Genomic DNA, 20,404 nt, shown 5'->3' with positions numbered 1-20,404 from the left:
TGTTCATTAGGAAAATGATCTCAAAATTTGGGAATATTGCAGATGGCTTGTGGGTCTATAAATATGATCCCAGCATCAGGGGAAAAAAAAGGAAGAATTTTTAGTCACGAGAATGATGTATCATGGTGACCAGGAAAGCAGAGTAGTAGAGGCTTCTGCTGCCTTGTGGCTTCTTTACGATATTCTTTTCACTTTGCTAAAGCTGCTGCTCAGAGAAATAGGAGTAGTTTAGTAACTGTCATCCCTGTGGATGGCTGACATAATTTGGGACTGGCAGGACATTGATTTTCTATCAAAACTTTAATAGGTCACACATACAAAACAGATATCAATTGATTCTTCATCTAAAGCAGAATTCACTTCACACAATGCCACTGAAGCCAATGTGATGTGGAGAAAACTAAGAAAACCTCAGCAGTGGACATGTGCTACTGCAGGGACCTCACAACTCAGCCAAACTGGCAGGTTTTATTTACACCTCTGATGGAATGAGTCATTTTTAATCATCTACTGAATATTACATCTCTCATAAAGATTTGCTTTTTGCCCATGACTCTTTTTCTTCAGTTTCTAGTCAACTACCATTGGTTTGTCACTTCCAATAATCTGAATATATATTTTCTAATTTCCAGTCACAGCTTTCCAGATTCTGGTCACTTTTTGGCACAGGACTCTTCAGAAATGCAGCATCTCAGATCATCAGCTGCAGCAGAACAGAACTTAGACAAGTCTGAGAGCAGCTAAGCTGTTTCCTTCTCCCTATTACATGTACTAATATACATATATAGCTTGACTTGGGATTTCTGTTTGTGCAGTCTGGAGATTATTTCCCATTTTACAGTGACAGAGCACAGCCCAGAAATAGAAGTGTTTAATTCACTTTTCTCTAATGTCAGTGTAAGGCCTGGTGTCCTCATCCAATGATATGCCCTGCAATAACCAGCTACTATTGTCAAAACAACTGTTCTGTACCTCCTTAGCACTATGTAAAACTCTGGAAGAGATGATGAAAAGCATGTGTGTATATATGTATATAATCCCTGACTCTAAAATACCTGTCTCTAAGAAATGGTTCCTCTGTACCTCACTAACTGTATTTTGAAAACAAACCAAAAAGGTTAGAAGTATGTTAAATAAAAGTTTGCTCTGTGAACACAATGAAAGAAAACTTCTGCTGTACAAAAAAAGGAAATACAGTATATTTATTATAATTTAGGAATATGAGCAGGAGGAAAGAATTTTATAATAGCTTGAAATCCATGGCAATCTCTCCTGTCTTTGTGTCAAAATTCATAGCATATTCGACAGCAGTAGGGTCTGACAGAATTTCTGATTCAATAACAGAGCTGAAGAAATAAACAGCTTGCTTGCAGTGGGGATTCCATTCACAGTTTCCCTAAAGGAGAGTGTTAAAGTGAAAGAAGTCAAAATCTTCAATATTATTATAGAGTAACAATGCAGAAAGAGTTCTTGCTCCCAGCTGAACACACAATCATCAACAGTTATCATTCACACTGCCATCCACTCCACTATGGAACACATAACTTGAAAAGCCATCTACTACACCACACACTGAAGTCACAGACCTAAAAATGGATTTGGTCAAAGCATATTGAGAAAGAATACTAAAAATACTTACTCCTTCCTCTCCAAATTTTTGGTTTTGTTAACCTGAGGTTATTTGTATGAAAAAACTCTGCTTTGGCCTAGCATCCCATTTTAATTCTGAATTCTATTCCAAACTAGGGAGCATTTGGATCCAAATCAGACTCTCCCATTTTAAGGTACATCCCCTGCTCCCCATAAAAACATGAACAGATATTTTTAGTAATTCTGATGACACAATGTTCAAACAGTGTGAGAAGGGGTACTACACAACCCAAGCATGGCCAGCAGAGACCCTCTGCAATCCTACAGACTTTGACATAATGAATGAAAATGAAGAACTACCTTTTCATTGGACAGTTTCATCAGTCCTGTACTAACAGAGATATCAGCAGTAAGATGATATTCCATCCACAGAACTGCTCCGTGGCTCTTGCCTTTCCTGGGGAAAGAAGCAAGATAGAAACTGTCACTTTCCACAATCCTGGCACCTTAACCACTGCACTAGTGCTTAAGTGAGAGCTGCAAAAGCATGAACAACTTCCTTCCTTGAAAGAAAGCTGAACAGCTGACTGAGTTGGTAATTGGGGGCAGAAACTTTAAAGTATTTGCAGATATGAAATCCAAAAAAAGTCAAGGAAGAGAACATGTCATAACTACATCTGCTCAGCAGCACAGCCACTTAACCAGCACTGAGTAACATGGCATGAATTACACAGCATAAGCTGCGAACTTCCTTTAGAGACCCCAGCTTCTACTGACTCTGAATTCAGAGGAAATATTTACCACACACATGGTGTCACTTCCAGTGCCTGCTCCACAAGAAGCAGAGGCCATGCCACTGTGCTGCCTGCAAACACAACTGCTGCAAAGGCACAGAGACCCCCACAGATGGCTCTGCACTCGATGAAAGCTTGAATTTTGTTTAATGAGAAACACAGCAGTGTTTGAGCTATGTAAGCTCTAGATAGTTAAAAAAAATAAAGCTTTCTCATTTTTAAATTCTTTACAGCATTTCAAGTTTGAACAGAATTAAGTACAATCCACAGTTATAGTGGAAAGTATCTCAGAAGATGTGGCAAAATATAAAGACTGCCAGGATTATAGTTACAAGGAAGAATAACATATACATTAAAAGCTATTAACATATACACAACAATTACAAGCTACCAGCATATAATTTTAAAGCTATTAAACATAATAAATTTAATTATTAAACACAATAATTTGACAAGCTAAGTAGAAGCTTTTTCTGAACAGAAACACTAAAAAACATCCAGATAATATTTATTTTCTCTAAACTATAAATTAATCTATTTAAATTTTAAATCATGGTGAGAGCTATTAAAATGTTGGTTTTTTAAACAGAGGTATATTATCTAATCTAATATCAAACATTATTGTATTATGGTTATAGCCTAGTGTGAATATCCACAGGAAGCTTGTGTCAGGGCAAATTCCACAATCTTAGGTCACAATATTAAAAACTGCCAAGTACATTTGCACCAGATAAGTGTAATAGACTTAAAGGAGCTCTAAACTCAACTCCTCTAAAGAGCTTGACTGGGAGGTAAAGAAATGGATGATGACAAAAATATTTATTGCAGTGAGAAAACTGACCTTAAGAGCTTTACAGAGCCCTCTGTGCTGAGACAGTGCTCTGGGACAGTCTTTGTGAAGTCAAATGTCAAAACTTCCTGGGGCTCTGAGAGTGACTTGCAGGGATATTCCCACAGTGGGTGAGGTTCTGCTTCCTTGGATTCCCTAAAATTCAGAGAATCCTGATAAAAGGAAGGAATAAAATTAACTGAAAACAACAGAAATGCAAACCCAGAGTATTCAAGCAATAAAGCTGCAAGAGGGCAGGACTGCACTTAGTCACAAGGGAGAAAATGTCCTACATGCATGAAACCAAATGCTGTGACTGGGGCCCTCAGCTCTGAAACAGAAATGGCACTTTCAAACACAATGCATTGAAATTTTCTTTTCCCTCACTATGAATTCCATTCTACAACTGCCTGTACTCCTCCAAATTAATCTAGAACAAAGCTCTAGAACTGATGCAAATGAATCTCAAACAATGGTGTTCTGCCTAATACACAAGTTTTTCAACAGTCGCTAAATGCTTGATTAAGCCAAACTGATTTTTTTGTTTTGCTAAGACTTGTGGTGAAACTGATTTTCTTACTTTAATCATATCATCCATAGTCCGGACATCAAAACCTTCACAGATGCCACAGGGACTCCGGATTCTCCACAAATCCTGGAAGAAACAACAGCATTTTGTTTGGCTTTATCAAAGGAAATGGGAAATCTTGCAATAATTTTAGCTGTAGCTTAGACATTCAATAGCAAACCACATAGTAGGTATGTATCTCACCTGGAACTCCACAATCATCATGTGCAAAGAAGCAGACTGAGGTAGGACAGTGACATTGCTGGCAAGGTGAGAGCTCACAGCTGTCCTGGCATACCAGAAATACAGGTTATGCCACGGCAACAAACTTGTTGTGAAAAACGGCTCTCCCACCAGGACAGAAATCTTGGCAAAGGAGGGAAGAGATAAAAAGCATTATAATAAAGAACAACAACTCACAACACAGGCTGTTTAGCTCTTCCAATAGCTGCCAGTGCAATATATTAAGTGAAATCATCTAGATTGCTCCATAGGGATTTAATTATTGTACACTGCACATTCAGCACACTGGACATTGTTCTGTGGGTTCAGCTACCACATTTTAAATTCAATTTTCCTGCAACAAAGTTTGTGAGAAAATACTGCGTTTGAGTTTGGAAGGCTTTGTAATGAGTCACAGAATTCCGAAGTTCTGAAGTATGTTATTACTTCCAAATAGATTGCAATCTTCTTGAGTGGCCTGTGAAAGTTACAGCCTTGTAGAACCAGTTAAACTGCCTTAACTACTGAGGCAATTATGCAGCAGGGAAAGGCAGACCCTTCAAAAACAAAGCAACAACCCTCCCACATTCTTTAGTCTCTAATTTTAGTGGCACACGGTGTGAACCATTTTAATTTTAGATTAATTGGGATGTAACAGAATTCACTGTAGTTACAATTCATTTTTACCTTCTGCTCCCTGCCAACCCCTAAAATTCAGTATAATGGACAACTGTAACATACCTTTTTATCTTCCAAATGAGAAGGCTTCAGCAACTCAGGTCGCACTTCTATTATTTTAATTTTATCTTCAAGATTATTTGCTTTAAAAAACTAAAATCAAAAAGTAACACACTGTCTTTATCAAAAGCCACAGTTGAGTCCAAAATAACAATTTCATTGAAAATAAATAAGGAAAAAAACCCCAGCAGCCAAAAGAAATTTTAACAAAACTGCCTGCCATAACTCATGAGGATGAAACAAGTCTATTCTTGAAGGCTGCATGCACCTTGCAAGGAGAGATCCAGCTTTAACAGAAAATGGAATACTCACTTTTTCCATGACAGAACAGGACACACCAGAGTTTTCTACGGTAAACACCTAAAGAAAAAACACAGTCAGTCAAACTACCTTTATAGTTTTTAATTAAAAGTATGTTACTGAAGAACGAAGCAACATTTTGATGCCCTAGTGAGCACAGTTTATAAGAACCATGCATCTATTCCAGAGCCCACTATAATGAACTTTTTTTAACAACAAAACACCCTCCAAAACTACAGGTTAAATACTTCTGTTTTCATGGCTATACAAGAAAAAAAAACCTCAACAGAATGACAATACTTATTTTCCATTTTTAAGCTGCACACAGCATATTAACATTTGTCCTAAGCACATATTTATTCATGAACAAATGAAGGCATATCACCACTCTGCCAAATTGTAAATACTGCTTAGTATAACCTGACTGTATCAGCTGGAAAGTGCTCAAAAGCCTTTTGCAGTAAGAAAAAAACCAGTTTTTATCCAAAATTGATGAATTGTTAGGAAATATGCTACATTCCTCAGGATTATATTGCATTACACATTCCCAGATATTCAATTCAGCTCTAACATATTTTAGTTTAAAGAGCCCCCCATCAAGGAGGGCATTTATGTGTGTGAGACAGCCAGGCAGCTCTCAGCTACACACAGACCCAGTACTCTTACTGCTTCCTACTTGGCTCTTACAGATCTTCCACTCCAGACTAGGTAATAAATGTAATTATGGAATTGCAAACATAAAAGAAAAATACCCTCCCAGACATTTAGGTCCATAGAGTTTCCTCAGAGAAACAAGAAACAAGATGGCAAACAGGAAGCAGTGGGGAATAAGGAACTTTCCCTCAAAACTACAAAGTGGTAAATGTCAAATCTGGTAATTATTATCTTCCTAGACTTCAGCTTGACCAGAGATGAATTTAAACTCCCCTTCAGCACAGTGTGAGTCTATTCCTCACTTGTCCCTGAAGAGGCACTGGAAACAGTTAAATAATGAGCTGGAAATGAAATCCATGAGAGAAAAGTACCAAGCTAAAATGCAAAGATCTGAAAAACAGGTCAAAGTACTGTACCTGCTTTGCTCCAAGATAATGAGCCAGCACAGGCAGCAGACTGCCATCACTGATACAAAGGCAAATGCTATCTGTTTTCAGAACCTACAGAAAACAAATAGTCATCGTTATTCTTATTGCAGAGGGAAAAGCTTTCCACACTTAATACACTTTCATATCTAGTAACTGTAAAAAAATTCTCATGTAATGCCTTTGGCTTAGGTCTGAAAAAGTTTGCTCAAAAATGTAATGGATGTCTTTATTTAACTGCCAATACCAGGTCTCACAAACACACAGAGTTACTACAAATCCTATGCAAAAATGGCTGCTTACCATTTACAAATTTAATACTAAAGCTTTCAAGACAAAACTGTAACTTCCATCTGCTGATGGAAGAAAAATACACTTTGTGAGCAAAGTCCTTCACAGGGGACAAACAAATTCCATAAATAATTACATAAATAAACCAGGATGTGCATCCCTCAGAGGAGCCAACAGAACCTGCAGGCAGCAAGCACTCACTTTCCTCAAGGACTTGATGTACTGGCGTGTCCGGCTCTGATCGTTCAGCTCCCCAAAGCGGGGCCTGTTCCACAGCAGATGGGCACGACACCTACAGACAGGACTCTGCACACAGACATCTGCTTTGTGCTGCTCTTCATCTGCTCTGCTCTCCCCTTCTCTGGAAGAAATTTCAGTGTAGTATCAACCACAGCATCAGCAAGACATTTTTGTAAACAGCACGTTGATGCATTTTGGCTGATATGCACAGTAATGAATACAAACTCTGCTGTCACTTTTTTGAAGCTCCTGGTTCTCCAGAGACACTTCTGTAACTCTGCATTTCCAAATGAAGAGGGGTCAAAAAGAATTTTCACCTTCTTTAAAAGACAAAACCAAGAACCATCCCCCACTTCACCACTAACTGTGATGGTTAGGTACTTTAGGCTCTGCCTTTTCAGCAAACAGTTACTTGTTTGGATTTTGGATTCCTAGGTAAAAAAGGCACATCAGATTCAGACATTTTAAAGCCAGCGCTGGTTTTAAAAATGTTTGCTGCAATTGCCATGACAACCAACATGATTAAGCTCTTTTTAATCTGAGCAAAAAGCAGTAATCTCAAAAAGACAGTGCTGACTAGGAAAATACAAAATGGAATGGCAATTATTTCACTTCTTTACCTGTATGCCACTTCAGCTGTGCTGTATTTTAAAATTTCCAGGAACCAACCATGATTGTTTTATGCTTCTTTTCAAAGAATGAAACCAGGTACAAGGCAGGACCTTGCAGTCCAACTGAGTTTTTAAGCATAATGTGTATTTTCCACCTGTGCATTGCCCATGAAGCAGCCTTTAATATTTTTCTACCCTTTAGGTTCTTATCTTGCATTTCTACAAAAGGAGATGCTCTAAGAGCAGCAAATACTCCAGCCTGGAGTAAGAGAGCAGTCTTTTCCACACCCAGATTGTTACCTGGCTTTCTGCAGGTTGTACCACACAGAGTACTCATCACGACAGGCAGTCAGGTGCAGCTTCTCACCCTGCAGAACTGGCTCCTCACGTGGAAGAAAATAAACACACTGCATCCAGTGATCCCTCCACTGAAAAGGGTTGATACACAAAACCTCAGAAACTCACTCATAAATAGCAAATGGAAAGTAAACAAATAGCAGGAAATCAATTAGGAAGCATGGGCACAACTTTGAAAATGCATGATTAATTTAAAGAATCTTGTTCAATTTAGCAAGGCTGAATAAAGACCAATATCACACACTGAATAATATTGATTTCTTGCAACAGAATAAACCCAAGACCATTGGCTTGCTCACTGGCCAAGCTTCTATTGCAACCAAATGAAAAACCACCCAAAATTACTTTGCATTAATTAATGCTGTTCACCCTCCACAGTTAACTTGTGTTAGAAACCTGTACTGAACTGCTGACAGCCTCATGCACCCAGAACTGTCACTCAGTGTCACTCTGATCACAGCACAACTACTTTGTGTTTCACAAAGCTGGTTTTTGCACTGCAAATATCCTATACAGATCAGTCACTCTAAGTTGACTGAACACCCCCAATTTGGTAATTTCAGATTTTATTCTCAAACATGCTAAGTGTAGACAATCATTTTTTAACTTCCTTTTCACTAATTTCTTCCTACTGGTAAATACATTCACACAAAACACAGAAATCTGACTTAATAGTGATAACATTTCTATAATTATGTGTATCAATCCAGCACTTTCCTACACCAGCCTCTTTATTTAAAATACAGTATAAATATACTACCATCAACATAACACTTACTTGGAAATTTAAGAGAAGAACTACAAGGAAGCAAACTACAGACTAAGCAGGGATGGAGACTATTTAGGAAAAAGATACAGAAATCTTTATTTCTTGAACATAAAAGAAATAACGATATCTGGAAGAACACCTTCAGTCTTTAAGTTTTACAAAAAAGATTACTCTTTAATGATTACCATTAAAGAAAACCTCAAATGGGCATATACCATAGCTAAAATTTCTACAATTTGCTTATTTAGCTTCTTCCAATACATTAAATACTAGCAAAGTTCCTAAGCAATTTAAGGCAGAGCTGCTTAAACCCCCCAGTACTCCAAAGGATTGCTCAGTCATCTGACAATGGTATCTGAAGGCTCAGCATTTTACCTGCAAAGCAGAAGTGGGTTTTACCCAGTAGGGAGCCATTGAGCAATTTATCATCCCAGAGGGGTCCATGTCAATATCCCACCAGGAAAGTACAATTTGTGCCTTGCCAGATTTCACAGGCTCCAGCTGCACTCTATAACAGGTAGAAGCACTCTGTACTGGCTTACTGAAATCCACACTGCAGGGAAGCATCAAAATTATAAAAAGAAATATTAGAAAGGAAATTGTAAAATGAATTCTTCAGAAATTCTCATCAGTTTCTTAAGCTCAATACACAGCTTATGTGAAAGGCATAAGAGGATGACTTTGTTTTGAACAAAACAGTATCTCCCTTACCTGAACATTTTCACCACATCACTAAGGGTACTGAAGTCACCTGAAGGCATCTGGTTCAGTTGGATATCACAAACAGAAGGAAGACCTGGACAGTTCTCCATTTCTGAAGGTGGAACAAGTATTTTTTCACCATCCTCTGCTTCAACATGAACAGGAAAGAGTTTCTTCCAGGACCACATTCTTCTGGATTCCACTAACTGGACATAGACTGTTGCCCTGTGAGGCACTGCCTCACATCCTTCCTGAGTGTTCAAAACAAAGGGTAAACACATTCAACAAGTTTCACTTATAGACATAAGTGAGATTAAATCGACTGAAATTTAATCCCGTTTAAAGAAAAGTTGGACTGGGAGCTTTGAAGTCTAAAATACAAGTTATTTTAGAGACTTTGGTAAAATCAGAGCAATTTGTCTCTCTGTGAAACAGAATACACATATCTGTCCTGTTCAGTGTGCTTCAGCAAGGCCAGATTACTTCATTAACCATGCAATATTATCAGTTTACTAGCCTCAGTTAAACCTGCATTTCCATTCTTGTTCTGAAATAAGAGATCTAGCTTGAGCTTAGGGCAGAAAACTATTAAGGTATCAAAAATACAAGACAACTGCTAATTGCAATGAGGAAATAAGAAAAATAATGGCTCAAATATTTATACAAGGACAACTTTGCACCAATGTTTAAAGAGTGGAAAACACACAAGTTGTCCTAAAAATCCCACTAAGCACTAAGAGCGAACCATGAAGTTCAAAAACAATGCATTAACAGAAAAAAAGACTAATTGCAAATTAAGAGTTCAATTCAGAGAGCACTACAAAGTTATGGAGTGCTACTGTCTTTATATGGTGTCTCAGGAATGGAAACTTGGAAACCTAAACAAAGTTCTGCCATCCACATTTTAATGAAGGGATAATATTAGAAAATATAAAAGAGAAAGCCCCAAAATTATTCCCATAGATTATAAGTCGTAAAAAAAAGGGTATTATTTAAATACAGCATTTAAAATATTTTCACATGCAAAATGCATATGGAGCAGTAAGAGCACAATAGGAAAAAAAATAACCAAAAATGAATCAATGCCTGGGATGTGAAGCTCATTATATTTAGGAGAATTAAAAAAAAATTCTTGGGACAAAGAATTATTATGGAGAGCTTCAAATAAGAACTGGATGCCTTTCTGAAAGACATTTGTTAACCAGCAAGTCATTGGTTTCAAGACAAAACAATTAGGTGTAGTTTCAGAGCCTGTGATTTACAATATGAACTCAAACAGCTTTATTCTAGGAATGAATCTAGTAAATTATTGACTGAATAAGAAACTAGCAGAGCTGATGGTGTATTTACCAAGAAGCCTAAGTTCTGTATAATCCCTATCCTACTTCAAAAAAAGGCAGAAAAATTTCTCTAGTGATAGATGTGACACACTCCCTATATTTTCTTACCTGTACAAGGTATCTGTGTGCATGCTCATAGGTTGGTAAAGCTCCTTCTCCAATCAGCTCTGTATCAAATAATTCTGTAACCAGGATGTTTGCCCGACACTGCATATCTCCATCTAGAAGACACAAATCAACATTGAAATGTTAAATCTTTTACCTGAATACACAAGTAATTAAGAACTTATTCCTGTTAAAGAGTCTGCTGAAGACTGGAAATTATTTTCCATTTGAAATACAAATGGTTACTGAAATATTACCAGAACACTTTCTTCCAAAGTAGATTTCCAGTGTTACTTTCTAGAATGTAAAGTATCACTGAATCCTTAAGGTTGGAGAAGACCTTTAAGATCTAAAGTCCAACCACTAACCCAGCACCATCACCATGTCCACCACTAACCCATGTCCCCATGTGCCATATCCACATGTTTTTGAGCACTTCCAGGGATGCTGACTGTCCCCTTTCCCTAGGCAGTCTTTTCGATGCTTTACAACCCCTCCTGTGCAATTTTCCTAATCTCCAATCTAAACCTTCCCTGGCACAACTTGAGGCCATTTCCTGTCATCCTGTCACCTGGGAGAAGAGGCCAACCCTCACCTTTCTCACCCAATAACTCCTTTCAGTTGTAGAGATGAGGTCTCCCCTAAGCCTCCTCTTCTCCAAGCTGAACCCATCCCAGCTCCCTCAGTGCACTCAACACACTTGTTTGAATAAAAAAATGTATAATAAATAACAGTAAGACCTTTTCCTTCATGGTTTTCAGGTACTTGCCATTTTTTTTTAAGCCTAGCCTACTTTTCTCACCTGGGCCAACTGTGACTTCAGTAGAATGCTTGTTGATTACTTTGATCTTGTCAGAAAAACCATTTTTCTCCACTATCTTCACAGCAGCATTAGCCATGGGCTTGAACACCTGTGAACAGCGAGAGTGCAACAAAATGGTTCCCTTCGAGTCAGCTTTCAAAAATGGAAGGGTGTCTACACAAAATGCAATATATTTAATTCTGAAAAAAAAAATTAACATATTCTTATCTTGTCCTATGTTTGAAGTTCATTACCATGAAACAAGGCAATGAGCCTCACTTGAAAAATTCAGAGCTTCACTGTTAGTTATTGGCTGCCTCCAAAGGCTACTCCAATTTAACTTTTGAAACACAAGAATACACATTAATACTGTAGCATTTACATTAAATAAATTCATTTCTTTGAAAAAATAAAGATACCTATACATGCATCAACAGAAGCCCCTAAAGATTTACATGTGCTCAAGACACTATGTCAATGACACCAAAACACCCAGCACTGAAATACTCACTGAAGGATGCCAAATCCTGCTTGTATTAACAGTGTAATTGTGAAGAGAATTTCTGTTTCATTCAGAAAAAAATAACAGAGCTAGTACACAACCTGAAAATATTAGCATCACAAAGAACATGTTGAATATGTGCAATCCCTAACCAATGCTCACCTCAATGGCATAGCAGAAATCTGCCCCAGCTGAAGCTGCCATCATGGACAGGAGTCCTGTGCCAGTCCCTATGTCCAGCACAATTGCTTTCTCACCTCTCTCCTTTACTCTGCTCACTGCAGCACGAATACCTTGGTAGTATTTCACATTCTGTGGAAAAGAAGAAAAAATCAGCAACCTTTTATCCATTTATGTTTTTAATTTTTGTGCAGAAATCTTGCACTCTTTGACTGTGAGTTTATAATCAGAAAAAGTCCTACAGACACTCCTCATGCCAAGCAGTCACACCAAAGCCATTTTCAGCAATAAAAAGTGTAACTGGCAGAACCAGCCCATTTAAAGTACATCAATATTTATCACAATGTTCATATTACCATTGGTCAATCAGCTATTCATAACATATGTATGATTTCCAAATGTCATTATATTTTCCCAAGTAAATAATAATCAGATCCATGGGAGATACTACAGGTTTTCTGACTAATTTTCCCCTGCAGGACCACTCAAATAGTCATATTCTCCCTGTGGCCCTACAAGAACTGAAATGTCTTGGTCTAGATTCCTCTCTTCATTTACTCAAAAAGGTTCATACATGAGAATTAAAAGTGTAAATCCTGGGTTTTAGTTACAGGCCATTAAATGGAGCTGTGAGCACACCAGCATCAACAACAGGAAGAAAATAAATGCTGTCAGCCACAAGGTACAGATTGATATATATGGTTATATTTTCTTTATAACAACCTACTATAAGACATTCCTTTACAAATGATTTATCAAGCCCTTCCAAGGAATATACAACCTTTGAACATTATACATCTGGAAGGTCTGCTGGACCCCCTTCTCAACAATTCTAGTCAACAACTTTGATACATATAATTCCAATAGCTGTTTTTATCACTCAGACACAACTCACTGCTTCTACAAAGTTTATTAAATGCCTTATCCCACTGATAAGTTTTCATTCAATATGAAATCAGTATTCATTGTGGAGGCACAAAAAAAATCTTTCAAAATGTTATTGATGGAAGGCTGACTTAATGGCTAGAGGAAAATGAACATTTGAACTATTTACTCCAGACTTCATCATGCCTGTACATATGGTAGAAATACCACAGAAGAACAAACTTACATATACTCCTATAAAAACTTAGAAGCCCAGCTCCACTTTTACAACCTTTGAAATTTCATCTAACGAGCGCTCTGTCAAAAATGTCAAACACAGAAGAGCAAAATTGGCTACTGAATGTAAAAATGTTCTGCAGTAAACAACAGAATAGTAAAGTCAGATGTAAGAAGGCATTTGTTGATTTAAGAGCAGGTCTGGTACCTTAGAGAGTACAAAAATGTGATCACTTTATTTTTCAGTGACAGCTATTCAAGAGAAATGCAATGGCTCTTTTCCCCCATTCAAAAGGGTTTTGGTTCTGTACTTACTCTGTCCTTATCATGAAGCATATCTGCATAGCGTGACCTGCAATAAAAGATATTCCAGTTTAAATACTCCATTCTGCAAAGCAACTGGTCCCTGTACCCCACAAATGTACAAACTGACACACTCTTTGAAGACCTAAAGTGTTTCTCTAATCTAAGGGATAATGTAATTTCAGTGATCTGGCCATCAGCATAAAAATCACTGGCACAAATCCTCTCCACAGCAATGGACCCAAGGGATAGACAGATGTAGGGACAAACAGCTGTGAAGCAGCACCTGAGACACACATGGAGTCATACAGAACAATGAAAGACATTGAGACTTAAACTTCTTTGGTTCCCATTTCTTCATGGGTTCCACTACCCAAAAAATACCCCAAAATATATCTTCTCACCTTCGCTGGCTATTACACTGAGCTCTTAAAAAGCTACAACAAGAACCGACAACTGGCAGTTACATGTTGCACTGCCATTTAAAAGCAATTTGGTAAATGCATTCTGTCCCAGCTCAGACACTGTCAGGATCAGGATCAGGTCCACAGAAAACAATTTTAAAAAGTTAGAAGGAAACTACTTGGAGAATAGTTTACAATATTTTATGTTGACAGCTCTGCTCTGTACACCACTGGGCACATTTACTGACATTTAGATGATTCTACAGTCTGTTCACCTCATGCTCTTGGAACTTCTACAAAGACAGACCCCCAAACTGCCCTTAAAAAAATGTTGGATGTGCTCATTTTTCAGGGGCCTTTAACAGAACAAGCTACTGTTCCAAGCATACCTTGCAATCTCCTGGTGGTAGTCATAGTCCTCACCCTCTTCCAGCCACTCCATCGAGCCAGTGGTTGGATTGGCTCTTCCACAAAAGGTTTTCATGATCAATCTCAAGCCGTATTGTATTATTTATGTATTGTGTGCAGCTTTGCTTTCGCTTCAACAGAATACACCAAATGGTGGCTGTGAAAAAAAAAACAAAACCAAACCAACCATGAAACTTTTAGTAAACACAAGTATCACTTTAGCTCTTGTACATTTCCCCGACTACATTTGTTTTAGCCAGAAGTACTGGTGACCACTTTATGCTTTTTTCACAAGGACGTTTTAAGCTAAAATCTGTCACCTAGCCCTACACTAAAAGGGGACCTTATGATCATCCAGGTGTAACCCCTGAGAACACAACGCAGGAAAGAAACCAACACAGCAGTAAATCCTCATGGAAGAGCATCCCTTAAGTGGATCAGGCCGGCGGCCCCTCTCCCAGAGTCCCTACCGGCACAGGCCCGGCCCTTCCCCGCCTCAGGAACGAGCTGCGATGGGGCACGGCCGGAGCGTTCCCCGCCATCCCCAGCGCGGAACCAGCGCAGCGGGCCCGAGTAGCCGCGGGCTCGTCCCTCCTCAGAACCCCAGGCAGGCAGCTCCCACATGCCGCGTGTGCCCACCTTGAGCCCCGTGGGTGTGCCCGCCCCGGATGCCGCGTGTGCCTGCCCCGGACACCGCGTGTATCCGCCCCGAGCGCCGCTCGTGCCCGCCCCGGCCCCGCGTGTCCCTGTCCCGCACACGCCGTCACTCCCCGCCGCCGCTGAGCCCGAGCCGCGGGGCCGGCGCTGTGCGGGCGCTCCGCCCTCTCTCGCAGTCACCATGGCGGGCGCGGCCGTGCTGCGTGTGCGGCGGAAGCGCGGCAGCTCCGAGCCGGCCGAGGCGCTGCTCCTGGCCTGCAAGCGGCGCCGGGCCGAGCCCGTGGAGAACAACCTCTTCAAGCTCGCGGCGACCGTGTCCTCCAAGGTATCGGGCCGGGCCGGGCGGAATGGGCCGGGCCGAGTGGACCGGTGCTCCTGGAGGGGTTTGCAAAGCAGCGGCTCTCTCTGGCTGCTCCTCGCGGCCTTTCGGGGCTCCGCTCTGGCTGCGCTGCTCTGCACAGTAGCCCGGCCCCGGGCAGCGCCGTCCGGTGCCGCTAACCGAGGGCACGGCGGCTGCGCCCGCGCTGTGACAGCCGCGGGCACGGCAGGAGCACAGCTCCGGCCCACAGCACCCCCCCCAGGACAGGCTGTGCGCGGCACTCGCTTCTCTACACTTTTCTACACTGTTCCTCACTTGGAAACTACACAACAGTCAATAAGTGGAGCTTGAATTTCTGCCTAGAGAGATGCTGAAGCTCAGCCCTACAAGGATAACAGCCTCCATCTAGCCTTTTCTATTGAGTAAGAATAGGGAAATGGTCTTCTTAGGATAAAGCAAAGTACGGGATATTATGCCCTAAATTTAGGTCCGTTGCAGTCTTCCAAAGGCATGTGTTTTTCTTTGGAGAGCTATTCTGTACCACAAAGTTGGGTAAAAATCAAATTGAAATAGTCTTAGGACTTCTCTTCTGTATCATGTGCTTTTCTCCCCTCATAACAAGAGAGTATTATGATTATGTTGTTTCAAGTCATAGTAGAAGTTACTTGAATGTTGTTAGGATTACTGGTATTGCAGTTCTTCATCCCTTCCAGGAAGGAGTATGACTTGCTATGTTGACGTTGTCATTACATTCCTCCTCCTCTTTGTTCCTTCTTTCCCCCAGGATGAACCAGTTCAGAAATACGTTAAAGATGCCATCACGCGGGACAAGGCAGCTCAGAGCCTGCGGCCCCCTTTGGGAAGCACCCAGCAAATCCTTCAGGAGCTGCGCTGTGCCAAGCAGGCGGAAAGGAAGGAGAAGCGGTACCGGGTCATTTCCAGCCACCGGCCCCACTGCGCCCACACAGCTGCACCTGCCACAGACGGACAGGCCGTGCCCCACGGGGACAGGTCGGACTCTGAAGCACTGCAGGATGCTTCACCAGAGGAGAGCGGTGCTGTGGATAAAAGTTCAGGCTGCTGTGGGAAATTCCAGCTGTTTGATATTATACAAGAAGAGGAGACGGTGGGAGATCCCACTGCAACCACTGCAAACCCACAGGTCAGCTATGAACTTGGGCTACTTGAAGTGATTTGGTATGGCTGTTGAGTGGCACGTGTGGGCAGAGTGCTGTGGGAGTTTTATTGCGCTCTAAGTATTCCACTATTTAATATGAGCTTTAGCTAGTGCATCTAGTTAAAGCTCCTATTAAAGGAGCAAGTTGCAATGTTTCATGAGGATCCTGAGTGCACCAATGTTCAAGCAGACAGTGTGCAGAGCTGCTGCTTAAGGAAGGGCTTGTACCACCCTGTTTTTCTTTGCCTCAGTCTGATGGCTAAGTTCTCTTTTCATCTGAAAACTGTTGGCTGTAAATGAGACTTTGCATGAGTTAAGTGGAAATGTTTTTCATTTTTTTTCTCAGCAGAAGACCAATCCAGATGCAATCCTTTGCAATGCAGTAGAGATGATCCGTGAGCGTTTAAATATTTCTGAAGATGGTAAAGAACAACACGGTCACAAAGAAGATGAGTATGTTTATGACATCTACTATAAGGAAACATCAGCCCCTGACTGGATTGAAAATATCCTTTCTGTGCAGCCCTACAGAGAAGAATATGAATGGGTAAGAGTGCGGAAAAAACAATCTTTCTCAATTAGAAAGACCACAAATAAAAGATGTTTAAAATTCTGCTCTTGGAAGCTGCCATGCCAAGAAAGGTCCTTTCAGGTAGACACTACGTGTATGCTCAGTGACCTCTGTGTTAGGCCTTTTGTAACTGGCAGTCCCATGTTCCTGCAGGTTACTCCTGATCCCAGGACATCATATGACAAAATGGAAGGGATGGTGCTCATTTAATGAGAAGAATCTCTCTAGTTTCAAACTGACAATTCAATTTTGGCACAGGAAAATTGTGTCATTTATGTCTTGCTTGCAATTAGGAGACAGCCATTAAAATGGCATTGTAAATACGACTGAATGAAAACAAGAACAAGGGGAATGCACAACTTTTACACTATTTGAGGACTTGACTTTAATCTTCATATCAGAGATTTTTTCATAATACTTCTTCAGTGACTGTGGAGTTAGGAAGTTTAATCTAAGGTTTAGTCTTGTGTTGTATAGTTCCTGTGATTAACAGACTTGTATATTGGGAGCCTGATATTATTTTCTGTCTTCCCTGATCTATTACACTACTGCTGAAGTGAGTAGGATTAAGCTAGACATTAGCATTGAAATGCTGGAGTGGAACACATACATGTGGGACTTCACTGATTTTTCACCTCAAGCAGATTTGAAGTGTGCTGGTGAATGCAGTAACAACTCCAAATTCTCCTGCAGTGTGCCCTGTGTCACTGCAGAATTCCTTCTGCCTGCCATCAGTATTCCCTGGCTCTTTCTGATCTGTACAGTATTGCACAGCTGGATGAAAATTCACTTAACATTCACTATAAGCACAGACACTCAGCATTGTGTTTTGTGTTGACATGCAGGTAAATGATGATCCTGGTCCAGAGGAAGTGTATGACGATGAAGACGATGAAAATGATGAAAATAACTGGCGTAATGATTATCCTGAGGAAGATGAATTCTTGCCTGAGGAAGATGGAGAAAGAGGTACAACTGTCATAAATGCTGTTTGCTTTCCTGCATGCATACATCCCCTCTTTTTTACATGCTATCCCTAGAAAAGCAACTTAACTGAGCACTGCTGGGGTCGGACTCTGCTCTTAAAATGGTGAAATGTGTGTGGAGGAGGATTATCTTTCTTGGAACTAGAAGAGAAATTAGTGTTTGTGAAAAGACAAAATTGAGAAGTCAAATTGAGGCTGCTGGAATTGCAAAGGTTTGCTTGCTTACAGAAGGAATCCTTTACTTGGGTCTGCATGCTTGTGAAACACTGCCTCCTTTTTCTGAAGTCTCTACCCCAGAGTCCTTCAAGCACAGTTCAAACCTCAGCTCATACAGAAGTTGTTCAGACTTTGTTAGTTTCTCAAGAAGTTTAAACTAGTCTGATTAACTTAATTTTTTAAGTAAAAAGAAGGGATAATTTAGAAGTGTTGATGATTTCTCTGCAGATTCAGAAGACAGCCTCAGTGATGAGGACCAATGTTACAGAAGAAGAACATGGGACAAGTATCGAGAGGAGGTTTTGAAGGAATTTGGATACGATCAGATTGAAGATTTGGGTTCTGACTAAACAGCCTGGTTTTGGAGATGAAATGCACACTGAAGGTGAACATTTGCTGCTTTAGGAGAATGTACTATCTGAGCAGCCAGCTTCAGCTGGTGGACATTAAACAGATGAGTGTGTTATAGGTAAAAGTTAAGTTATGTTAGATTAGTGTATAGTTCAATTATATTGTATATATTATATTAATTGTATTATGTTAAGAGTGGGGGGGTTATTAGAATGTTCTAGAAGAAGGGTCCAGGGTTTGGTGGAACGGAGGTCCGGTGGGGCAAGGTGAGGTTGTAGAGGGATTGGATGGAACATCTGACCAATCATTCGAAGCCCTGCAGAAAAAATTGGTCCAGAATGAACGGCGTTTAAGACCAATGAGGAGCCTGGAAATGGACCAGTCACCATGCGGATCCGTAATGGACCAAACCTGGACTCTAAGGGGGCTATAAACGGGGGGAGTTTGGTTGGGCTGGGGTTCTTCTTTTTGGAAGGTTGCTTTTGGGGGAGAACCCAGTGCACTTGTGGGTAGCGTTTTTGGCTCACTGTGTGGGGTGCTCGGGCTTATCCCAGGTATTCCGTTCCTTGTAACTATTTTAATAAATGAGAACCTCTTTTTCCAGAGAAAGTTTGACCTTGTTCATATTCTTAAGAGGTGTGTTATAAATGATCAATCGAAAAGCCAAATTATCAAAATGCAAAAGATTTTATTTTCCGTGACCAAATACAGTCCTCAAAAACCACGGCCGGTGCTCCTGGAGGGGTTTGCAAAGCAGCGGCTCTCTCTGGCTGCTCCTCGCGGCCTTTCGGGGCTCCGCTCTGGCTGCGCTGCTCTGCACAGTAGCCCGGCCCCAGGCAGCGCCGTCCGGTGCTGCTAACCGAGGGCACGGCGGCTGCGCCCGCGCTGTGACAGCCGCAGGCACGGCAGGAGCACAGCTCCGGCCCACAGCACCCCCCCCGGACAGGCTGTGCGCGGCACTCGCTTCTCTACACTTTTCTACACTGTTCTCCCTTGGAAACTACTGAACAGTCAGTAAGCGAAGCTTGAATTTCTGCCTGGAGAGATGCTGAAGCTCAGCCCTACAAGGATAACAGCCGCCATCCAGCCTTTCCCATGTGGAGTTGTCGCCCTCCCCTGACAATAAGCCCCGTGCCCTCCCTAAACGATTTTTCCTGATTTGTGGTGACAGAGCGTGGGCAGGGCATCCCCTCTTGTCTGATCGGAGGTCCATGCACCATTGGAAAGCTGAGCCTGTTTACACCCAACAAGACCCAAATCATGGATTGGTGAACCAAAACCAGCACCCACAATTCAGCCCGCAAAAAGAGAAACTTAAGGAATTTGGACCCAAATTGTGATTCTGAAATCGTACATTGGTCTGACCCAAAAGGCGTTGCAATCACCGTGTTTTTGCCACGGGTGTCTGCAGCCAAAGCTCAAGGTGCATTGTCACACCTAGAGTGTTGGGTTGCTAAACAGGCAAATATTACAGCAGCTGCACTTTCTGACCTCCTGGCAGATGACAAAACAACAAGGCAAGCCACCTTACAAAATCACGCCATAATTGATTTTCTTCTCCTACTACATAATCATCGGTGTGAGGAGTTTGAACGTCTTTGTTGCCTGAATCTGTTGGGGCTGGCTGAGGGTTCCTGAAAGGCTCCCAGAGAGACATAGACACCAGGGACCTTTACTTTTGTTTTCCCAAAGCTGCATGCCAAGGAGTTTGTAGCTGTAGCAAATGTACAGATGTGGAGGTACTGTTGGCAGCAGCCCTTCTGGTCATGACCAATATGTCAGGTTTCACAAGAAGATCGATGTGTCTGCCCTGATAGCAAGTGAAGTCCTGGACAGCACCCTATCCTACTGCTTTCTAATTCATTTGTTCCTAAATGTTAAGTGACTTTCTT

At 41.1% G+C, this 20,404-nt stretch overlaps 2 protein-coding genes across 6 annotated transcripts; one reads left to right on the top strand and one right to left on the bottom strand.

Moving 5' to 3' along the window:
* Positions 1 to 281: 281 nt before the first annotated feature.
* Positions 282 to 15,468, bottom strand: PRMT7 (protein arginine methyltransferase 7). 4 transcript variants are annotated; one of them, XM_014269662.3, is made up of 18 exons: positions 15,185 to 15,468; positions 14,217 to 14,392; positions 13,436 to 13,472; positions 12,002 to 12,151; positions 11,338 to 11,446; positions 10,539 to 10,651; positions 9,100 to 9,341; positions 8,764 to 8,941; positions 7,563 to 7,690; positions 6,613 to 6,772; positions 6,112 to 6,195; positions 5,054 to 5,101; positions 4,745 to 4,834; positions 3,986 to 4,147; positions 3,794 to 3,868; positions 3,226 to 3,386; positions 1,951 to 2,047; positions 282 to 1,396 (listed from the first exon to the last, which is right to left on the bottom strand). In XM_014269662.3, exons 2-18 carry the CDS (start codon positions 14,309 to 14,311, stop codon positions 1,241 to 1,243), a joined length of 2,085 nt encoding a protein of 694 aa, XP_014125137.2. In that variant the 5' UTR covers positions 14,312 to 14,392; positions 15,185 to 15,468; the 3' UTR covers positions 282 to 1,240. The 4 variants fall into 4 exon arrangements, with proteins under 4 accessions (XP_014125137.2, XP_014125138.2, XP_014125136.2 ...); XM_014269663.3 differs by having other exon boundaries at positions 15,073 to 15,213; XM_014269661.3 differs by lacking the exon at positions 15,185 to 15,468 and adding an exon at positions 14,875 to 15,015.
* Positions 14,753 to 19,121, top strand: SLC7A6OS (solute carrier family 7 member 6 opposite strand). 2 transcript variants are annotated; one of them, XM_005490791.4, is made up of 5 exons: positions 14,753 to 15,217; positions 15,996 to 16,373; positions 16,735 to 16,935; positions 17,805 to 17,928; positions 18,390 to 19,121. In XM_005490791.4, the coding sequence occupies exons 1-5, from the start codon at positions 14,858 to 14,860 to the stop codon at positions 18,509 to 18,511; spliced, it is 1,185 nt and encodes a 394-aa protein (XP_005490848.2). In that variant the 5' UTR covers positions 14,753 to 14,857; the 3' UTR covers positions 18,512 to 19,121. The 2 variants fall into 2 exon arrangements, with proteins under 2 accessions (XP_005490848.2, XP_005490849.2); XM_005490792.4 differs by having other exon boundaries at positions 14,760 to 15,217; positions 16,738 to 16,935.
* The last annotated feature ends 1,283 nt before the right edge of the window (positions 19,122 to 20,404 follow it).

This window comes from Zonotrichia albicollis, chromosome 13, assembly GCF_047830755.1.
Source record: "Zonotrichia albicollis isolate bZonAlb1 chromosome 13, bZonAlb1.hap1, whole genome shotgun sequence".
Taxonomy (NCBI): domain Eukaryota; kingdom Metazoa; phylum Chordata; class Aves; order Passeriformes; family Passerellidae; genus Zonotrichia; species Zonotrichia albicollis.
The sequence above is the reverse complement of the archived record's forward strand: the minus strand, read 5'-3'. Positions and strand labels throughout refer to the sequence as shown.